Source organism: Vicugna pacos, chromosome 11 (assembly GCF_048564905.1).
Source record: "Vicugna pacos chromosome 11, VicPac4, whole genome shotgun sequence".
In the NCBI taxonomy this organism is placed as follows: domain Eukaryota; kingdom Metazoa; phylum Chordata; class Mammalia; order Artiodactyla; family Camelidae; genus Vicugna; species Vicugna pacos.
Window position 1 is genome coordinate 48203349 of NC_132997.1, and position 15951 is coordinate 48219299.

General features: G+C 39.8%; 1 protein-coding gene across 7 annotated transcripts in view; it reads right to left on the reverse strand.

The window, feature by feature from the left end:
- The window catches only part of KAT6B (lysine acetyltransferase 6B), a 161225-nt gene that overhangs the window by 16587 nt on the left and 128687 nt on the right, over nucleotides 1-15951 (reverse strand). For all 7 annotated transcript variants that reach the window (XM_072971267.1, XM_072971266.1, XM_072971264.1 and 4 more), the window contains exon 13: nucleotides 14612-14705. In XM_072971267.1, coding sequence (XP_072827368.1) covers nucleotides 14612-14705 — 94 coding nt within the window. The remainder of the gene's footprint in view (nucleotides 1-14611; nucleotides 14706-15951) is intronic.

Genomic DNA, 15951 nt, shown 5'->3' on the forward strand with positions numbered 1-15951 from the left:
AGCTGTAATTGTTATTCAACATACTGAATGAACAAAATCTCAAGGTGATCATCTGGGTGACTAGATAGCCTTACTGTAAGGGAAAGAAAGAAAATATGGACAGAAGGAAGAGACAGACTCTACTGCCTCAGCCAGAAGTTCTCCTCCCCCTTCCCCACCATCTAACTACCCAAATATAAATGCAATTAAAGGAAGAAGCCATGATGGGGGTCAGGGAGCACATTCTGCCTCTGTACCCCACAAATTCCCTTTGGTCCTTTAGTCCTTAACTTCAAGGACTACTCTCAGGAAGCAGCAAGCCCAGCCAACCACAATAACGATGATGGCTGGAGGGCTTCAGCAGAACCCAGGGACAATCCCAGGACAGAAGAAACAAAGACCCAAATGTTCTAGAAGACCCAAGCGTGTCCCTGGGAAAATGGCCTGAGCCAGTGAAACCCAGCGAATGGAAAGAGCAAGTCTTTGGGGAAGGAATTAACTGCTGCCCTGGGTCACATTCCGGTCAGCTTCTCTAAGCCCCTCCTTAAGATCTCCCTCTGAAAGATGCCACAAGCTCCTCCACAGACTGCTCCAGTGCTGGGCTCGTCCTCAGTCATGCAGAGGGGCCACTGGTCTTCCTTCCTGGGCACCTCCCACCCTCCCCTAGTCTACCCGGCAGAGGAACCATGTTCCGCTATCCCCATCCCCACTGGAGAAGATGTATGGCTGAGCCAGGTCTCCCCTGCTGCTGCTGGGGGTGTTCCAGCCTACAGACCACGCCGGAATCTACCAGATGAGTTCCATGGCTCTGTGAGTGGGCATGGACTCTCCTGAAGTGGGTGGTCATTCTGTGTGTCACTCACTCAGGGAAAGGTAGGTGTTTATATGAACATACAAAAATGAACTCACAAAGAGGGCAGCAGGCAGCAGGAAAGGGGGCTCCCCTCCCTCTGTGATGCCCTTGTGTGGAGGAGGGTGAACGTCTGTGAAGGAGTTCCTAAGCCAGGGCCAGAGACAGACCCTTGTGAGACACACACAGGCCAAAGATGAGTCAGTGGCATTTTTATAATTGATAATCTAATTGAGTTTCTCTCTTTATTTCTTCTTTTTCCATCCTCTGGTCTATCCCAATGGCTCTTCACCCTGACTGCACACCAGAAGCACTCAGGGGCTTAAAAAACTACAGATGTCTGTATCTTACCCTACCTCAACTCTTGCATCTCAAGCCAGTCTGGTCTCAGATGTATTAGGGGTCATATTTGGCAGAGGGTCTTGCGGACTGTACCTTGGCTAAAATGTTAAATGGGAATGCAATACCAATGCCACTTCTCCGTTTCTGCTATCCCAAAGGGCTGTGGTTGTAGCAGTGGTGCCCAGTGAGACACTCAAGGAGAAGGTGAATCTTGGGGGAAACAAAGACATCCAAGAGTTGAGACCAGGGAGGAGAGGGTCACTTGGTAGAGAGCTCTGTGATAGACTTCACGGCAAATTCATTTATTTAAACACTTAACTGAGAAGTTGTTTACGTATGGCCAGTCATCACACCAGCAAGGTCCTGGTCTGATGTATTAGAAGAATATAATTTTCCTTTCTAATCATGTATGAATTAGATTCAGTCTCTCAATCTTCTTGTTAGGAAAATGAAGCACCTCTGACAGGATAAAATGATCAGGGAATGAGAAATGCTATTCTTTGTCAATATCACTTATTCCCAAACCGAAATCCTTCGGGGAAGGCAAGGATTTAAAAATATCTTTCCTTAAATATATTTGGGAAGTAACCAGATTCTTCATGAAGCCCACTGCAAATCTAAGAAAAGCTCTGATTTGTCACCGAGGCACTTCTTGTTAGGTAATGGTAATACAGTCCCAGTACCATGGCCTCTGAAGTGACAAATGAGAAAGACATGTTGCAAGAATGCCCTCCTCTTTGACCTTTTATGAGTTTCCACAGTTCAAACCACTTTTAAATTCTGGAAGGCCTTAGGAGAAACAAATTTACCAAAAGAACAATTTCTAAGATGAAGTAATTTGGCATGTAAAAATTATTTCCTCTCTTAGAAACAGGCAAAAATCCACACTGGAGATTCAATCTGAAAAATGATTTCAGAAACTAATTTAATACTTCCAAGTTGAAACCTGGGTAAAATTTTCATATCTAAGTTACAAAATCCTGGTAACAAGATTTTACTGTTGGAAAGCTACAAGACTTTGAACACGGCATTAAACACACACTCACTTCAAATGAAGCATCTGCTCTGAGCAAGTAACTGTATGTATTTATAATACACCTGTGAGATTGTTCTCCCATCAAACATTACAATTGAACACTTCTTTAAATAAACTACTAAAAATATAAACTGGAGTTTCTTTTGACCAATGAGGTTCTGTGGGGGTAGCTGAGACAATTTACTCTAATAGTTGTCTGGTCTAACCCTCTCCAGAAGAAAGAGGGGGAGCATTTAAATCGGCGTGGACACTGGCCACGGATTTGAGAACCAACCGAGGGAGACAAGACAGTTACAGGAGCGGCCTGCCCTTCCCTTTGCTTTCCTACAACTCCCCCCAAATACTGTGTGTGTGTGTGTGTGTGTGTGTGTGTCTGTGTGTCTGTGTGTGTGTCTGTGTCTGTGTCTGTGTTTACCAGCAAAATTGAAGAAAGAAAAAAGTGGGAAGAGAAATCTCTAATATTTTCCTTTGTTTTCAAAGTACATTTTAAAAAGGATCTTTCATTCTCTGGGCTAACTTTCTGAAATCAAAGCACAGCCTATCACCGAATCTGATAGATCAACTAACGTTGAAATACAGCAGAGAAACTATCTCTTGTTTTTCTCAGGTCATCTAGATAGCCCTATTCCACTGGCCTCCAGAAGTCAAAAACTTCTCTTTTTCACTTATTTCTTATTTATCTCTTGTAAGCTTTCAAAGAGGACTCGAGGTAAAAAGCCTCTGGCAGTAAATGGTGGTGTCCCCTCAGGTTACTGATGAGCCTGCTCTGACGGATGTGCAGCACATATGCAGGCGGGGGGTGAGAGCTGGGCTGGGATGAGGTGTTCAATCAAGTGGCTGGTTGGTTTACCAGTGCATTTGGTGTCATGTAGGTAAGGTATCTAGCCTTTAATCCTAAAGGGATCTTAAAGTCCAAATTGGCTACAGTTAGATGTTAGCTGTTGGAAAAACAAAAACATGAAATATCATCATTAGCAGTATGAAAAAATACCAGTTATTACCCCTTCAGTTAGTGGGTGATACCTTTCTCAAAGTCCACTGATTTTTTTGGCTCCCTGATTCCAGCAGTACTTAAAGTTCAGACTTCGGTAACAACATATTAATATTTGCACAGCTTTTGCCACAATATACTACTATTATCCCCATAAACCTTTATAATCTGTGGTCACTGTTAATCAAAGGATGTCCATTCAGCTTTAAAGGGCTGGAATGGCTTTAGTAGTGTGTTCAAAAGCTGAGTGCCTACTGTGTTTCTACGCACTTTTCTGGTTAGGCTGTATACAGACACTCCATTTTCCAAATTTAATAAGGAAAAAAGCTCTGGGAGTTTAATTTGTTAAGTAGTATGCAACTGCTGAACGCAAGAACCACAAACTATGTAAATAACAGGAACTCAAATAGACATGTTAACAGCTAAAGTTCACTTTTTAAGAATCAATTCAATATGTTACATGCAAGCAATCAATTATACTGCAATCATCATTTACAAATCAAAGTATAACTTGGGTACTCGTGGGGGTATATACAACTAGGTGGAAGTGTGTGATTATGGACGAACAGATTGAAACTGTAAATTATGTAACTGTCTCTTGTAATTACCCTGCTTGAGAACCAAAAGAAACTTCCTGTAATTTTGCAGGAGACTGGGGACTGAGATACAGAATCACTTTTTAGTTGGTTTTAACCCTTCAACGGCTATTTAATTATGTGTGATGAGGCCAAAAAAAGTTTATGCTTAATTTATGAGAAGTTGGCAGGGAGGTACTTCAAAGTAATCCTCTGAATGCTCCAGATTATTCATGAAAACTGATGATTTATCTTCCACTTCAAGAAAGATTTATCTAAATTATTTGGTAAAATAAACAACATTTAAAACAAATATACAGGCATCATTCATTTTAGTTCCTCTCTAAAAACATTCATTATGGTCTCCAAGTTTTTAACTGGATGCAACTGAAAAGCTGCAGGGGTAGAAGGCTGTCAAGAGTCCTCAGATGCGTCTCCTGCTTTGGTAGGAAAAAAAATCTCATTAGCTTCCTTAAATTCTTGGGGAAAAGCTTCAACACTGTGCAAACCACAGGGCAGGCCTTCTAATCTACGAACAGAGAATCGTCTTCTTCTTAAGAAGGAGGAAGCCTGTTTTTGCAATAAATAAGTAGAAGGATCTTGTTTCAGCACATTTTTAAGACATTCTAACCTTTTTCTTTCCCTTTCTTAAAATCTAACTTTTTAACATCTTTTCTCTTCTGTAAACACTGTTTCTAGTGCTTAAAGATCTGTCCCAAATATCAGAGCTGCCAAACTCCCAGCATTCTTGGTGGAAGGAAGGGCAATTTCCTATACTTACAGTGCCTGCCAGTATCGCCTTCCTTCATTTTGGATCAAAAAAAAAGGAAGGAAGGAAAGCAGGGAAGACGGAGGGGAGGGATGGAGGGAGGGAGAAAAAAAAAAGATAAAAACAAAAAAAGTTCCAGTGCTGCAGTGTCTCTTCTTTATCCTCTGCTCCATATTTTCTCGGCAGTCCACTCCTATTCTGCACAGCCATCCCTTGCCCAAATCCTCTATTTTATCACTGATGCTAACATACAACCCTTCATTTATGTTTCTTGAGATTTAAGAGTGGAAGCATAATTTACAGGAATGCAGTTTTTCTAATGGACTCTACTCAACACTGGAGAGTATATGATCCTAGTAAATTTCAGTACATTTCCTTCACATAAAAATGATTCTGCAAAGTCTGACATGAAGGTGCTATCAACACACCAAATACCCTTGCACTCATGTTTTCATCTTAAAGCAGTAAAGGTGAAAAACTGTATCTTTCTTTTAAAAACATCACTAATATAATGCCACCAATAAATCAAAAAAGTTTTAAGAGTTACAAAAATCTAAGCTCTGAAACAGATATCATAGGGTGTGACCTCCCATTTTAAGACCAATACTTTCTTTAAAAAACAACCAAAAAAAGCAAAAATAAAACACAGATACAGAAAACTACAGTAAATATATAGCTTAATGGATTATTATAAGGCAATCACCCTTGTAACCATCAACCAGGATCATGAAATAGAAGCTTGTCAGCTATTCCCCCAAAACCTTCCACTTGTCCCATCCCATTCACCTCTCCTTTCTCCCTCATAAGTAAACACAATCGTGACTAATAGTAATCCCTCGTGTTTCTTTATACTTTTATTACATGAATACCCCCAAGCACTATAGTATAGTGTTGTCCATTAAAAAAAGGAATGTCTTTTAAACATCTTTTAATATATGGGTCCCTCCCCACCACCACTCCTTTCTTTTCCTTATAATTCATCTGTTGATGAACAGTGGCCATTTGACTATAGAGTTTCTTCCCCAGTCTGAATTTTGCTGACTGCATGCACGCAATGCAGTTTAATTTGCTCCTCTTTCCTGCAAATTTGTTCCTGCAATATGGCAGCTGGACCCAGAGGCTTGATTGGACTTGGGTTTGCTCCTCTGGCAAAACTACAGGTCATAGTATGTTCCTTGATCAGGAAACACATAAATTCTGGTTGTCCCCTTGTTGCAATGCTGGCCGCTGCTGTTGTTCAATGCCTAGATTCATTAATTCATTGGTGGAATTGCAAAATGTGATGTTTTAATTCTATCAATTCTATCATTTCATTTCATTTATGAGCTGGAATACATTTATAAAAAGATGCTCCCACCTCATTCACTATTTGGTTACCTAGTGGTATAGTTTCTATAGGAAAGGCAAGTTAAATGCTTTATTTACCAGTCTGCAAGATTAAAAACTAGTTCTCATCATCCTGTAACTCTGTTGGTCCTTAAATGCCATCATGAATGTGTGAATTTATACATTTGATGAGTTTCAATCAATTGCAACTGCTATCTTATTATTATATTTAATGTCCAGTGGGAGCCTCTTCAAGTTGAATTCTATGCCCTTTTGACAAGACCTTAATAATTTTTGCCTCCTTGTTGTCTAGTCTGAAACAAAGGAACACCCTTTTACAGAAAGAATTCTCTACTTCATTTTAAATGATGATTCAATTTGCCCCTCACCCTCAAAGGACATATGCAAATATACTGTAGATAGTGAGGAATACTTGCATTACATTTTCCTCAAGATTTCAGACAATTTCTTAGACAATACCTTCTACTATATAATCACACTGCATATTTTTTTCAATGTGGACAAACAGATGCATAACTGAATTACTTTTAATCTACTCAACTACTTTTAAGCACTTTATAAATATTAAACAATTTCATTGAAAAAAGGAGCTCCTCTATGTTAATTCAAAGCAGGATTCAACATAGTTATAAAACAGAGGTTTTTAAACTGGTAAACATGAAAAGATAGCATTAATATTACAGTAAAAATATGTTAACCACAAATCTGTGGGGAAGAAAAAAAATCAGATTCCTAACTAGAAGTGAAAATCTTTTGCTCTACCCAAAACAAATTGATATTACATAAAATACTACCTTATAGCCATCTGAAATGTATTGTTTAGAAATACCCTCATGAGGGGACATTATCAAACTATTATCTTAGAATATTCTACTTCAAACCTAATACAACAAGCTGGAAAATATGTTTACAGGGAATAGTTCCCGGAACCAAAACCAAACCAGGTACAGCACTAATTTCAACCGGTCAGAAGAACATCTTTCTTGGTCTTGGTTTAATAATGGAAAAATGCTTCCCCTGCATATATCTTAACTGGGAAAATAAAAATGAGTGTCGGAAGTATTTCCTCCTCTGCACTTGACAGCGCCATGGGGCACCCTGCACACGCAGCATGCAGGGCTGGATGAACCCTCTGTGTCTGACCGTCCACTTCCTTGTGGGCAAGAACTGGATCCCTTATCCTTATGGTCTCATCGCCCTGACAGAGCCCATGTAAAGCATGTTTGCTGAAGGAAAGGACGAAGGGATAAATTAATGAAAAAAACCCAAAGACTGGGAGATCTGAGATCAAGTCCCAGTTCCCCCATAAGCTAGTTGGGTCAATCTGGGAGATGCTGTCAGTGACACAAAGAGGACTGGGCACTCATTTATTCACTCACTCCCTCAACAGACCTTTTGTGGGCTCGCCTCCGACCTGCATGGCACTGTGCTTGTGGCTTGGGGTTGGGCAGTGAACCAGTCCTGGCCCCCGTGACGGCGTTGCTAAGGTTGCATTTACTGTTGAAGGCTAGGTTTTCCCATACTAATTATCAGAATGGAATTTGCCCAGTAGTGGGTTTCAAAATGACTCGCTGCAAATGCCGGTCCATGTGAGAAATCCAAACAGACAAAAGATTTGTCCAAAAAAAAAAAAAAAATCCACCTGCATGCCAAAACTTGAAAAAATTCGCAGCTATGTAACATAAAATGTTAGCTGCAGACCGTATGTTTCATATTTACAATGTTTTCATTGAAGCAATGAATACAAACTATTCTATAAGAGCTATTTATTTGCTCTTATTTATGACAAGCTTAGTTAAAAAAGATACATAAATAAATCGTTAGCTACACTGCCTCCTGCAACTCATTTCAATGCAGTCAGTAAGTCAACCTGTGAATAAATCACTGAGAGCTCAATATCCAACCCTGATGTTATCTTTAGCATATTAAAATATATTGTACTTCAGCCCAAGGTAATAAAACAGTCATGACAAAGCCCTCTAGTGCAACATATTATAATGAGAAAATAAGGAAAAATAGCCATTTTCCTTATTATATTATAAACTAGAATCCTATTAAAATATGTGTCATCATTACACTTGATCACACAGGTCAAAACATGTCTTCCAAAACCCAGCAGAAGTCTGAGGATACAGCTGCTGGTCCTGTCTTCCAACAAGTGTCACGGTGGAGGTTGGGGGAGCGGCGCTCCTATCTTAGAAAAGGCAATAAAGGAGTCGAGCACCATTTCAAAAGCATAACTCATTATTCTTTAATGGTTGCCTTGCCTGAGCTCACCCCGGGAGGACAGCCGCTGGGAAAGCTCTGCAGAGACAAGCTTTCTTGACAGTTTCTTAGGACTAAAGTTGGAATTCTCCTTCAAATATAAGTACATGAAAAAAATAAATTCTCTGTAAAAGTAAGGAAAGGATAATTATCTTTTCAACCAAATGTGTGTAAATGTGAATTCTGTCACAGTCCTCATTTCTCTGCCCAAGGTTTACAGTAGATAATGGCAACCTCCTTTCTGATGCAACTTCCAGGATCCTAAGATAGAGGCTGCCCTTGAACAAAAATACCGGCACAACCACCATCATTTGGAATTAGGCAAACCACACCTGATGAATGATGTTCTAATAAAATAAAATTCTTCTTCCTAAAAATTGCATGTGAGAAGAGAAAGGACATTAAGAAAGCCCTTCCTGAGGTAATTCATTTAATATTTATTTAACAAATAATAAGGGCCTATTAAGTGCCAGGCTCTTCTAGGAGGTGAGATTAGAGCAGAGAACAAAGACTCTACCCCCACGATGGGCAATAAACCATGCACTGTGAAATGCATTCTTGTATTTAGGTATCATATAACATAACATTTAAGCTAGTCGCTAACATCTAAGATACAGGGGAAGAAGTTTTCTCTTTGAGAGAGTTAACATGATTAGCCTCTCAGCATCACTCTCTCCTAGGTGGAGATGAAGTACGTGACTTTCTCTCTAATTGTGCTTGATGGACCTACCAGGACAGAGAGGCAGGGAGAGGGAAACCAGAGAGAAGATGCCTTCTCATCTAAGTGGTGCTTCCTCAAGAAATCAGCCAGGAGCTATAAAGAGACTAAAGGAAAGACAAGCCTGCGACCTGACTCTCCAAGTACCTAACTAAGAGGTCTCTGTCATTAGAGCCAGACTGGGGAAAGAATGAAGGCGTGGAAAATTAACCCATTACTTCTCAGAGAGAAAGAAACCAGATATTAAATTGTACCCAGAAGCATCCTGCCTTAAAAGTCGATTGTATTGCTTATTTTCCTTAAGTCCAGGTGTGTGTTCGTGCACCATTCTTAAGAAATGAGAACAAGAAAACAGGACACTGCTAACCACGGTTGTGACGTGACCAAGTTCATAACTTACAGGCACAAAACTGGGTCATCTGCACCCACCTTCTAGCAGCACATACTAATTATAGCCTCAGTTCGTAAATAGGACACATTCCGCATAAAAGCCAAGGTAAAATCTCTCAACATGTAAGATCATAGGAAAGGTCAGCAAAGGGGATTTCCTGAAATTAGTGCCTAACTCAGTCGCTCCTGCTTCCCCTACAGTGAGCTCTGCCAGAGAAGGACAACCCTGACACACTGCACAGTATTTTAATATCGAATAAAGAAAGCCAAGAATTAAAGCTGCTTACAAACCTTTATGATCAGTCTACAAATAAGCAGACACTAATTAAAAAGATTTTTTTGTTGTTTATTTACTTTTTTTGGGGGGGAGGAGGTAATGAGGTTTATTTATGTATTTATGTATTTATTTATATATTTATTTATGTATTTATTTATCTTTAAACAGAGGTACTGGGGATTGAACCCAGGACCTTGTGCATGCAAAGCAAGCATTCTACCACTGAGCTATATCATGGAGTTTCTTTTGTTGTTACCCAAACATCTAACACGTTCCCTCACATGGTCACTCTTTTGAATATGCTGGTTGCCTCAGCCTGAAATGTTTTCATTTCCATTTCTCATGCCATGAGCTCTCAGTATATACTGTAGAAATATACTGTCCAGCAACTGATGTCCTGTCAGTGAATGTGACCACCGAGAGCTATGTCTTCTTCAGTTTTGTTGCTGGTGTTTAGCAGAGTGTAGACGAGGGTGCCCCAATCAACAAAGGTTGAATGAAGAAGTAAAAAAATGAGCAAAGTGACTTCTCATCCTCCTCCATTATCTAGTTTAGACTCAGATAAGGGCATTTACACAAACACACAAGTACTGAGGCCAGCCTCTTACACTACTACCTGGTACTATGTTCTGTGACCCACTGCTGAATCAGCTGGCTTTCCCTGGGTCTCTCCTGGGTTAGCCGAGGAGGACGGGTTCTGTATCCCACTCCCAAGGCAGGGAGTTTTGGCTATGCAGGCTTGTGTAAAAGACAATTCACTATCTGCCCCGCCACTGCCCAGACACGCAGAGTCCTAAGTAACTGAAAGGATATGTAACAGACTGTCACTGTTAGGTAAGTATGTACCAGTCAAAATATGCCCAACACTACTTACCACAACATTTAAAAAATTGTGAAATACTGGAAACAACCTAAATTACCATACCTAGGAGACTACATGTGTACAACCACACAATGGAGAACTGCAGCTGCAGAAGAAAATAAGCAGATCTCCGGAGTGCGATGGACCACACTCTTGTCGATGGAGTGTGTTCCTACTTCTACTGTAAACTAAACACCCACCCCTCTGGCCTTCTGAGGTGGCCTATACTTGGTCTATGGAGTGTGTACCTCTCTGAATAAATCTACTTTTACTCTAAAAAAAGAAAAGAAAAGAAAGAAGCAGCTCTCTGTGCAGTAGTAATGGCATGACTTCCAGGACATATTGCTAAGTGTAAAACAGCAAAATGTAAAAGACTATCTATAGTTTGCCACCTTTTGTGTAAGAAAGCAGGAGAAATTAGAAAATACAAATCTATTTTCTCATCTGAAGAACACAGGAAGAAACATAGGAAGGACAAACTAGAAACTAATGAGACAGGTGACCCGTGGGAAGGGGAACGGGGTGGGGGGAGGTGGGGGGCAGGGAGTGATGCTTCTCTGAGTGTACCCTTTAATATAGTTTCAATTTTGAAAATCATGTTAATGTTTCACATACTAAAAGAAAAAAAAAACAGCAACGAGGATAGAGGAAAATCTAATGTTTCAAACAAACAGAAACAAGCCTAACTGTATTTCAAATGAGTAAGAAAACCTCACTGAAGGGGGAAAAATTAAAAAGAACTCACCCAAGTAACATCTGAACACAGTATTTTAACTAAATACACTCAGGGTAAAGCTGAAAAGAACTATATACAAATATTGACCTCTAGTTAGGAGGTTTGTTTTACATAGTGGTTTGAGTTAGCAGTTCTAAAACTAATTACTGTACATTCCAGGGCTGAGCACCTAAGTAAATACACTGTGGATAATAGAAGCCAGGTTTCTCACTATCAGAGAAGAGTTACAAATGTAGAAATGTGGAAGGACAGAGTAAAACCTTGCAGTGGTGTTGATCAGGAATGTCAGGTTCAGTGTGAGCTCTTTGGGAGGAGTTACAAAACCCGTGAGTTGGTTTACGAGCAGACTAGGAGTTGGAGCCCTTCAGTCACTCTGGCCAAGCTCTGCAGATGACCTCTTGGGAAGCCCTGCTCTGACAAATCCCAGACAAGCTGTCTCAGGAAGACACAGACTACATTATTCCAAGGTCAGCATTTGGTCCCGTGATGACCATTCCACCTCCCCTGACTGTCCTGGAGAACAGTGTTCAAAAGCTTTGAATTTGCAGTTCTTTCTATATACACAATACGTCATATTTCACCCATGTCTGTGAGCCAGTGGGCAGTGGGCAGCTGGGCCGCCAACAGCTCTCTGCCTGCTGGTATCTTATTTCAGCTTCCCAACTAGCAATTATCATAGACAAAATAAAGATTTCCCGCCTTATAAGTTTCTTTGAGTTACTGAAAATACATCCCCCAATCAAAAGACCCTCAGGCTCAAGTACAAATAAAAATAAAATAAATCTAACCAGTAAAAGGTTCCTTTAGAAAAACAGCAGATTTTAGAAAACCTGTAACCCTGGTTATCTGTTTTGCCCTAAGGAATTGTAAGGTTGACAAGGATTATGAGAGGTCATGGGGTTTATCTCTTCCTTCTGTAGAAGACTGGATCGAATCATTATAGAAAGATATCATCTACTATTATTTTAAGTAACTCCAAAGAAGGAGATGCTATCAATTTTTCCAGCAACCTATTGTATCTTCTTTAAAACCTCTGTGGCGAAGGAATTGTTTTCTTTTCTTGGTTTTAAACTGACTTTCTATTGGGTTTGTATCAGTCCCCATTTTCACTGAGTGCTGTGAAATCCTTCCTCTGGTCTCCTCTTCTGTGAAGGAATAGCACTAACTGCCTTCCAACTTTACTCAGATCATTCACCATATTCCTTATCTGACTCAGTGCCCTAGTGCAGGGCAATGGCAAGGGGACATGAAAGAGAAAATCTAACATAACACCTTCAGCACAGCACTGCCTGGATGCACCGTAGTGGATGGCATTCATCACGATGGCCCTGCCATCCAGATAGGTTCCACTGTGTTCCCTAGTTCATGTTTTAAAAAACAGAGTAGGCTCTAATACAGTTTTCACTTAAAGAGTAAGATAAAAGATTCAGCATTTGAAGGGAATGACCCTGTTTCTGAGTTGCTCTCTTACGTAGAAGGCCTCAGTACCAGATCACGCCATACAAATAAGATGCTACTGTATTTAAAGATTTGCATTTTTATTCTTCCTGCTTAATGGAGGCACTGGTGATTGAACCCAGGACCTTGTGCAGGCATGTGCTCTACCACTGAGCTATACTCCCCACCACCTCAGGACTTACATTTTTACCTGGTAAGTACCAGTCCCTTTTTAATTTTAGGTAGAAAATTATTATGGGCAGTGACCATATCAGTTCATAGATTCAATTCAATTCAAATCAATAAAAATACATCTAATGCAGAATACTGAGTGCACTGTGCTACTGAATACAAAGAAGGTGTCCAAGGACTTTACAGTAAGTTGGAAGCTTGACACATCGAATAATTTCCACAAAAGAATGAACTGGGTCTAAGTACTATACTACAGAGATATGAAGCCAAGAAGAGAGTGGGATGAAACTCCAGGAGGTGGGATCAAAAAGAAGAGGCTCTTGAGCTAGCTCTTCACACTGGGTAGGATTCTGGACAGACAGAAGCTGAAGAAGGAGGAAGGGGTCATTTCATTTCAGGGAAGGAACTGCACAGACAAAGAATCAAAGTATGGGACCTGCTCAGAATATTTGAGGAAAAGGAGCTCAGTATACAAAAAAGCCAGAAAGGCAGGCTGGAACTAGCTGTTGGATGATCCTGGAAGCTAAGGCAAGGAGTGTGCCTTATTCTGCAGGCATGCAGCTATTATCCAAAGGCTTCAATGGCTGCTATGCATAGAAGGGACTGTATTATTTAGGAACAACTTAGACAATTGGATTTGCCCTTAGAACTCATTGCAACGAGGACTGTAAAATAAAAAAGGTGAACTTCCGGTAAGATGGCCTCCTGTGGGATAACTACATTAGAAAAGAATAGTAAGACTAGGGTAATGAATTAATGACTAGAAATGTTATCTGAAAATACAAAAATAATCATTAAAAATATTTCAAAGAAGAATATCCTTCAATGTCAATCCATGATACAGATTAGCCCCAAACTGTTATACAATTATATTTCACACCCAGACTTTAATATTTCGACATCTAATAATACAGATTTAGACTCAACATACTTCATGGTTTTCCTTGAGCATATTTACATTTTGGCTTTGCATTTGATATACCTTATAAAGATTACATGATTTGCTATATATCCCTTCTTTTAGTTTAAATCTGGTAAGGAAGAGGCACACGGTTCCTAGTGACAGGTTTTTCACATGGTCAGAAATGATTATTATCATGGGGTACCTGGCCTTTGTGTTATCTGGATATTTTGAATCAGTTCTCCAAACGCAGCCTTAACACTACAATTATACATCCAACATAATATAAACAAGGAGAAGAAAACACATCAATTTTTAAAAACATCCTATGCACTTTTTAAAACAGTACTCTGATTTTCATAAAGTAGACTCAGAAGACACAAATGTGTATAAAAAATATTCCTGAGGCAACCTCTAGATACAAACATTGTAATAATTTCCTTAACAGAAAAGGTAAATTAACAAAACAAGACAGTTACTTCTGCTAGGGAGGCTCAAAGGATCGGCTACCTAAAGAATTGTTTTTCGACAGAAATATCCCTTTCTTGCTCTGTACCGCACAAGATTATAGGCAAAATTTAGAAAGCTGAAAATCCTTTTAAATAACACTTCCTTTAGCTTTAATCGCAAATAATTGCCTCTTTTGGTGCTAATGAGCATGAGCCCCACAGAATGGAATGTAATTCTGCCGGTTCATTCAGGGTAATGGCTTTGTGAGCTAGTAACACTGCTGAGGGAGATTGGGTCTCAATTTCCTAGAGCACGGGTGAGCAGCAGTACACTTTTCACTTGAAGATTTTCTACCCTATGTAAATATAAATAGAAAACCCATTATCTATTGATAAAAACAACAACGTAGGTTAAATAAAGTTTTATGTGTTACTCACTCCTTGAACAGTCATCAGCTCCCCGGATCATGAAAGTAAATAAAGCATTTCACTTACTGAAATCAATGAGAAACCGTCCAAATCCTTGCCTTTGGTGCTGGGGCATGATCATTATGCAGGAGACATTATACTTCTGCTGGCAAAGCTTTTCCTGAGGGAAGGAGAAACAGATCAAGTATGTCAGAGCTCTGCTGAAGTGGGCGATTCCCTGCACCTGCCACCGTCCTTGTCCGACAGTCCACCGAGGTGAGCCATTGTGTTAGGTCAGGATCAAGCAGAATAACCCTGCTGCATCAATCAGTCAAACCATCCGCTAACAACAAATGCGCCACTCCAGGCGTGCCTCTCAATTACATCTTTATTCTTGAAAATCAGTACCACGCAATATGAATAAAGACTCCAAGGAAATGTGAGCCAAGTGAAACAGAACACAGAATGGAAGAAATCTTTTCCTTCCTCAAAACAACGTGGGAAATGGGGGAAAAAAATCATCCAGAGAGTCACCCAATGGAGTCAGTTAGGGCTTAGCCAGCTACCTTGCTAAACAGCCTGTAACTCTGTAACAGTAATCTATCTTCTGCCTTTGAGCAAATGCCCCAGTGAAACCAACATAGTATATATGTGTGGGTAGATTTGCACAAATCTATTTCTCCTATGAATAAAAAATCAAGGTAAAAAGCTGGAGAAATAATTAACCTGCACTTCAAACTAGGAAAACAGAACCAAAAAAGACAACAGCAACAAGAAATCTCAAAGTACCCAAACAAAAGTGAGGCCAAAATATTACCAACAGCCTGAAATCAGGAGGAAGCCTGGAAGGAACATGGATGGAAATGGTTCTCATATATATAGTTCAGGGAAAATTTGCAATTTTCATGGACTATGGCATTAGAGCGGCAGTATTTTCTGCAGGGTATACAGAAGCCGCCAAAACCTACACAGAGAAGATCTGGAAAAGGCTTTTGAGGTTGTGAATGCTCTGGCCAAATATAAACCACAAATTAGACTGACCACAAATGGTACTAACCACATCAAAGAATTACTTCAGAACACCCAGATCTTTAATGAACCTATTTGAAAGATCACAGGAAATGGTTGTGGAAAAACCCTACAGGGCAGAATTAAAGATTTCTTTTTGAAAAAGACACGCTTCCAACTTTTGCACATTTGTAGCTGTCTGTCTCCCAGAAATGAGGAGGAAGAAATAATGTGTCAATTTTCCTAAGAAACTGGACTGTCCATCACTGGCAAAGATTCAAATAATTAGTCTATTTTGCAAAGCTAGACAAATGGCTCACTGTATCTAAAAAGAGATACACTCTGGATTGAAAAGATTCATCCTTGATGCCATTCTTTTCTTTATCTCAAACGATTCTTACCTTATCGAGAGTTTTTTT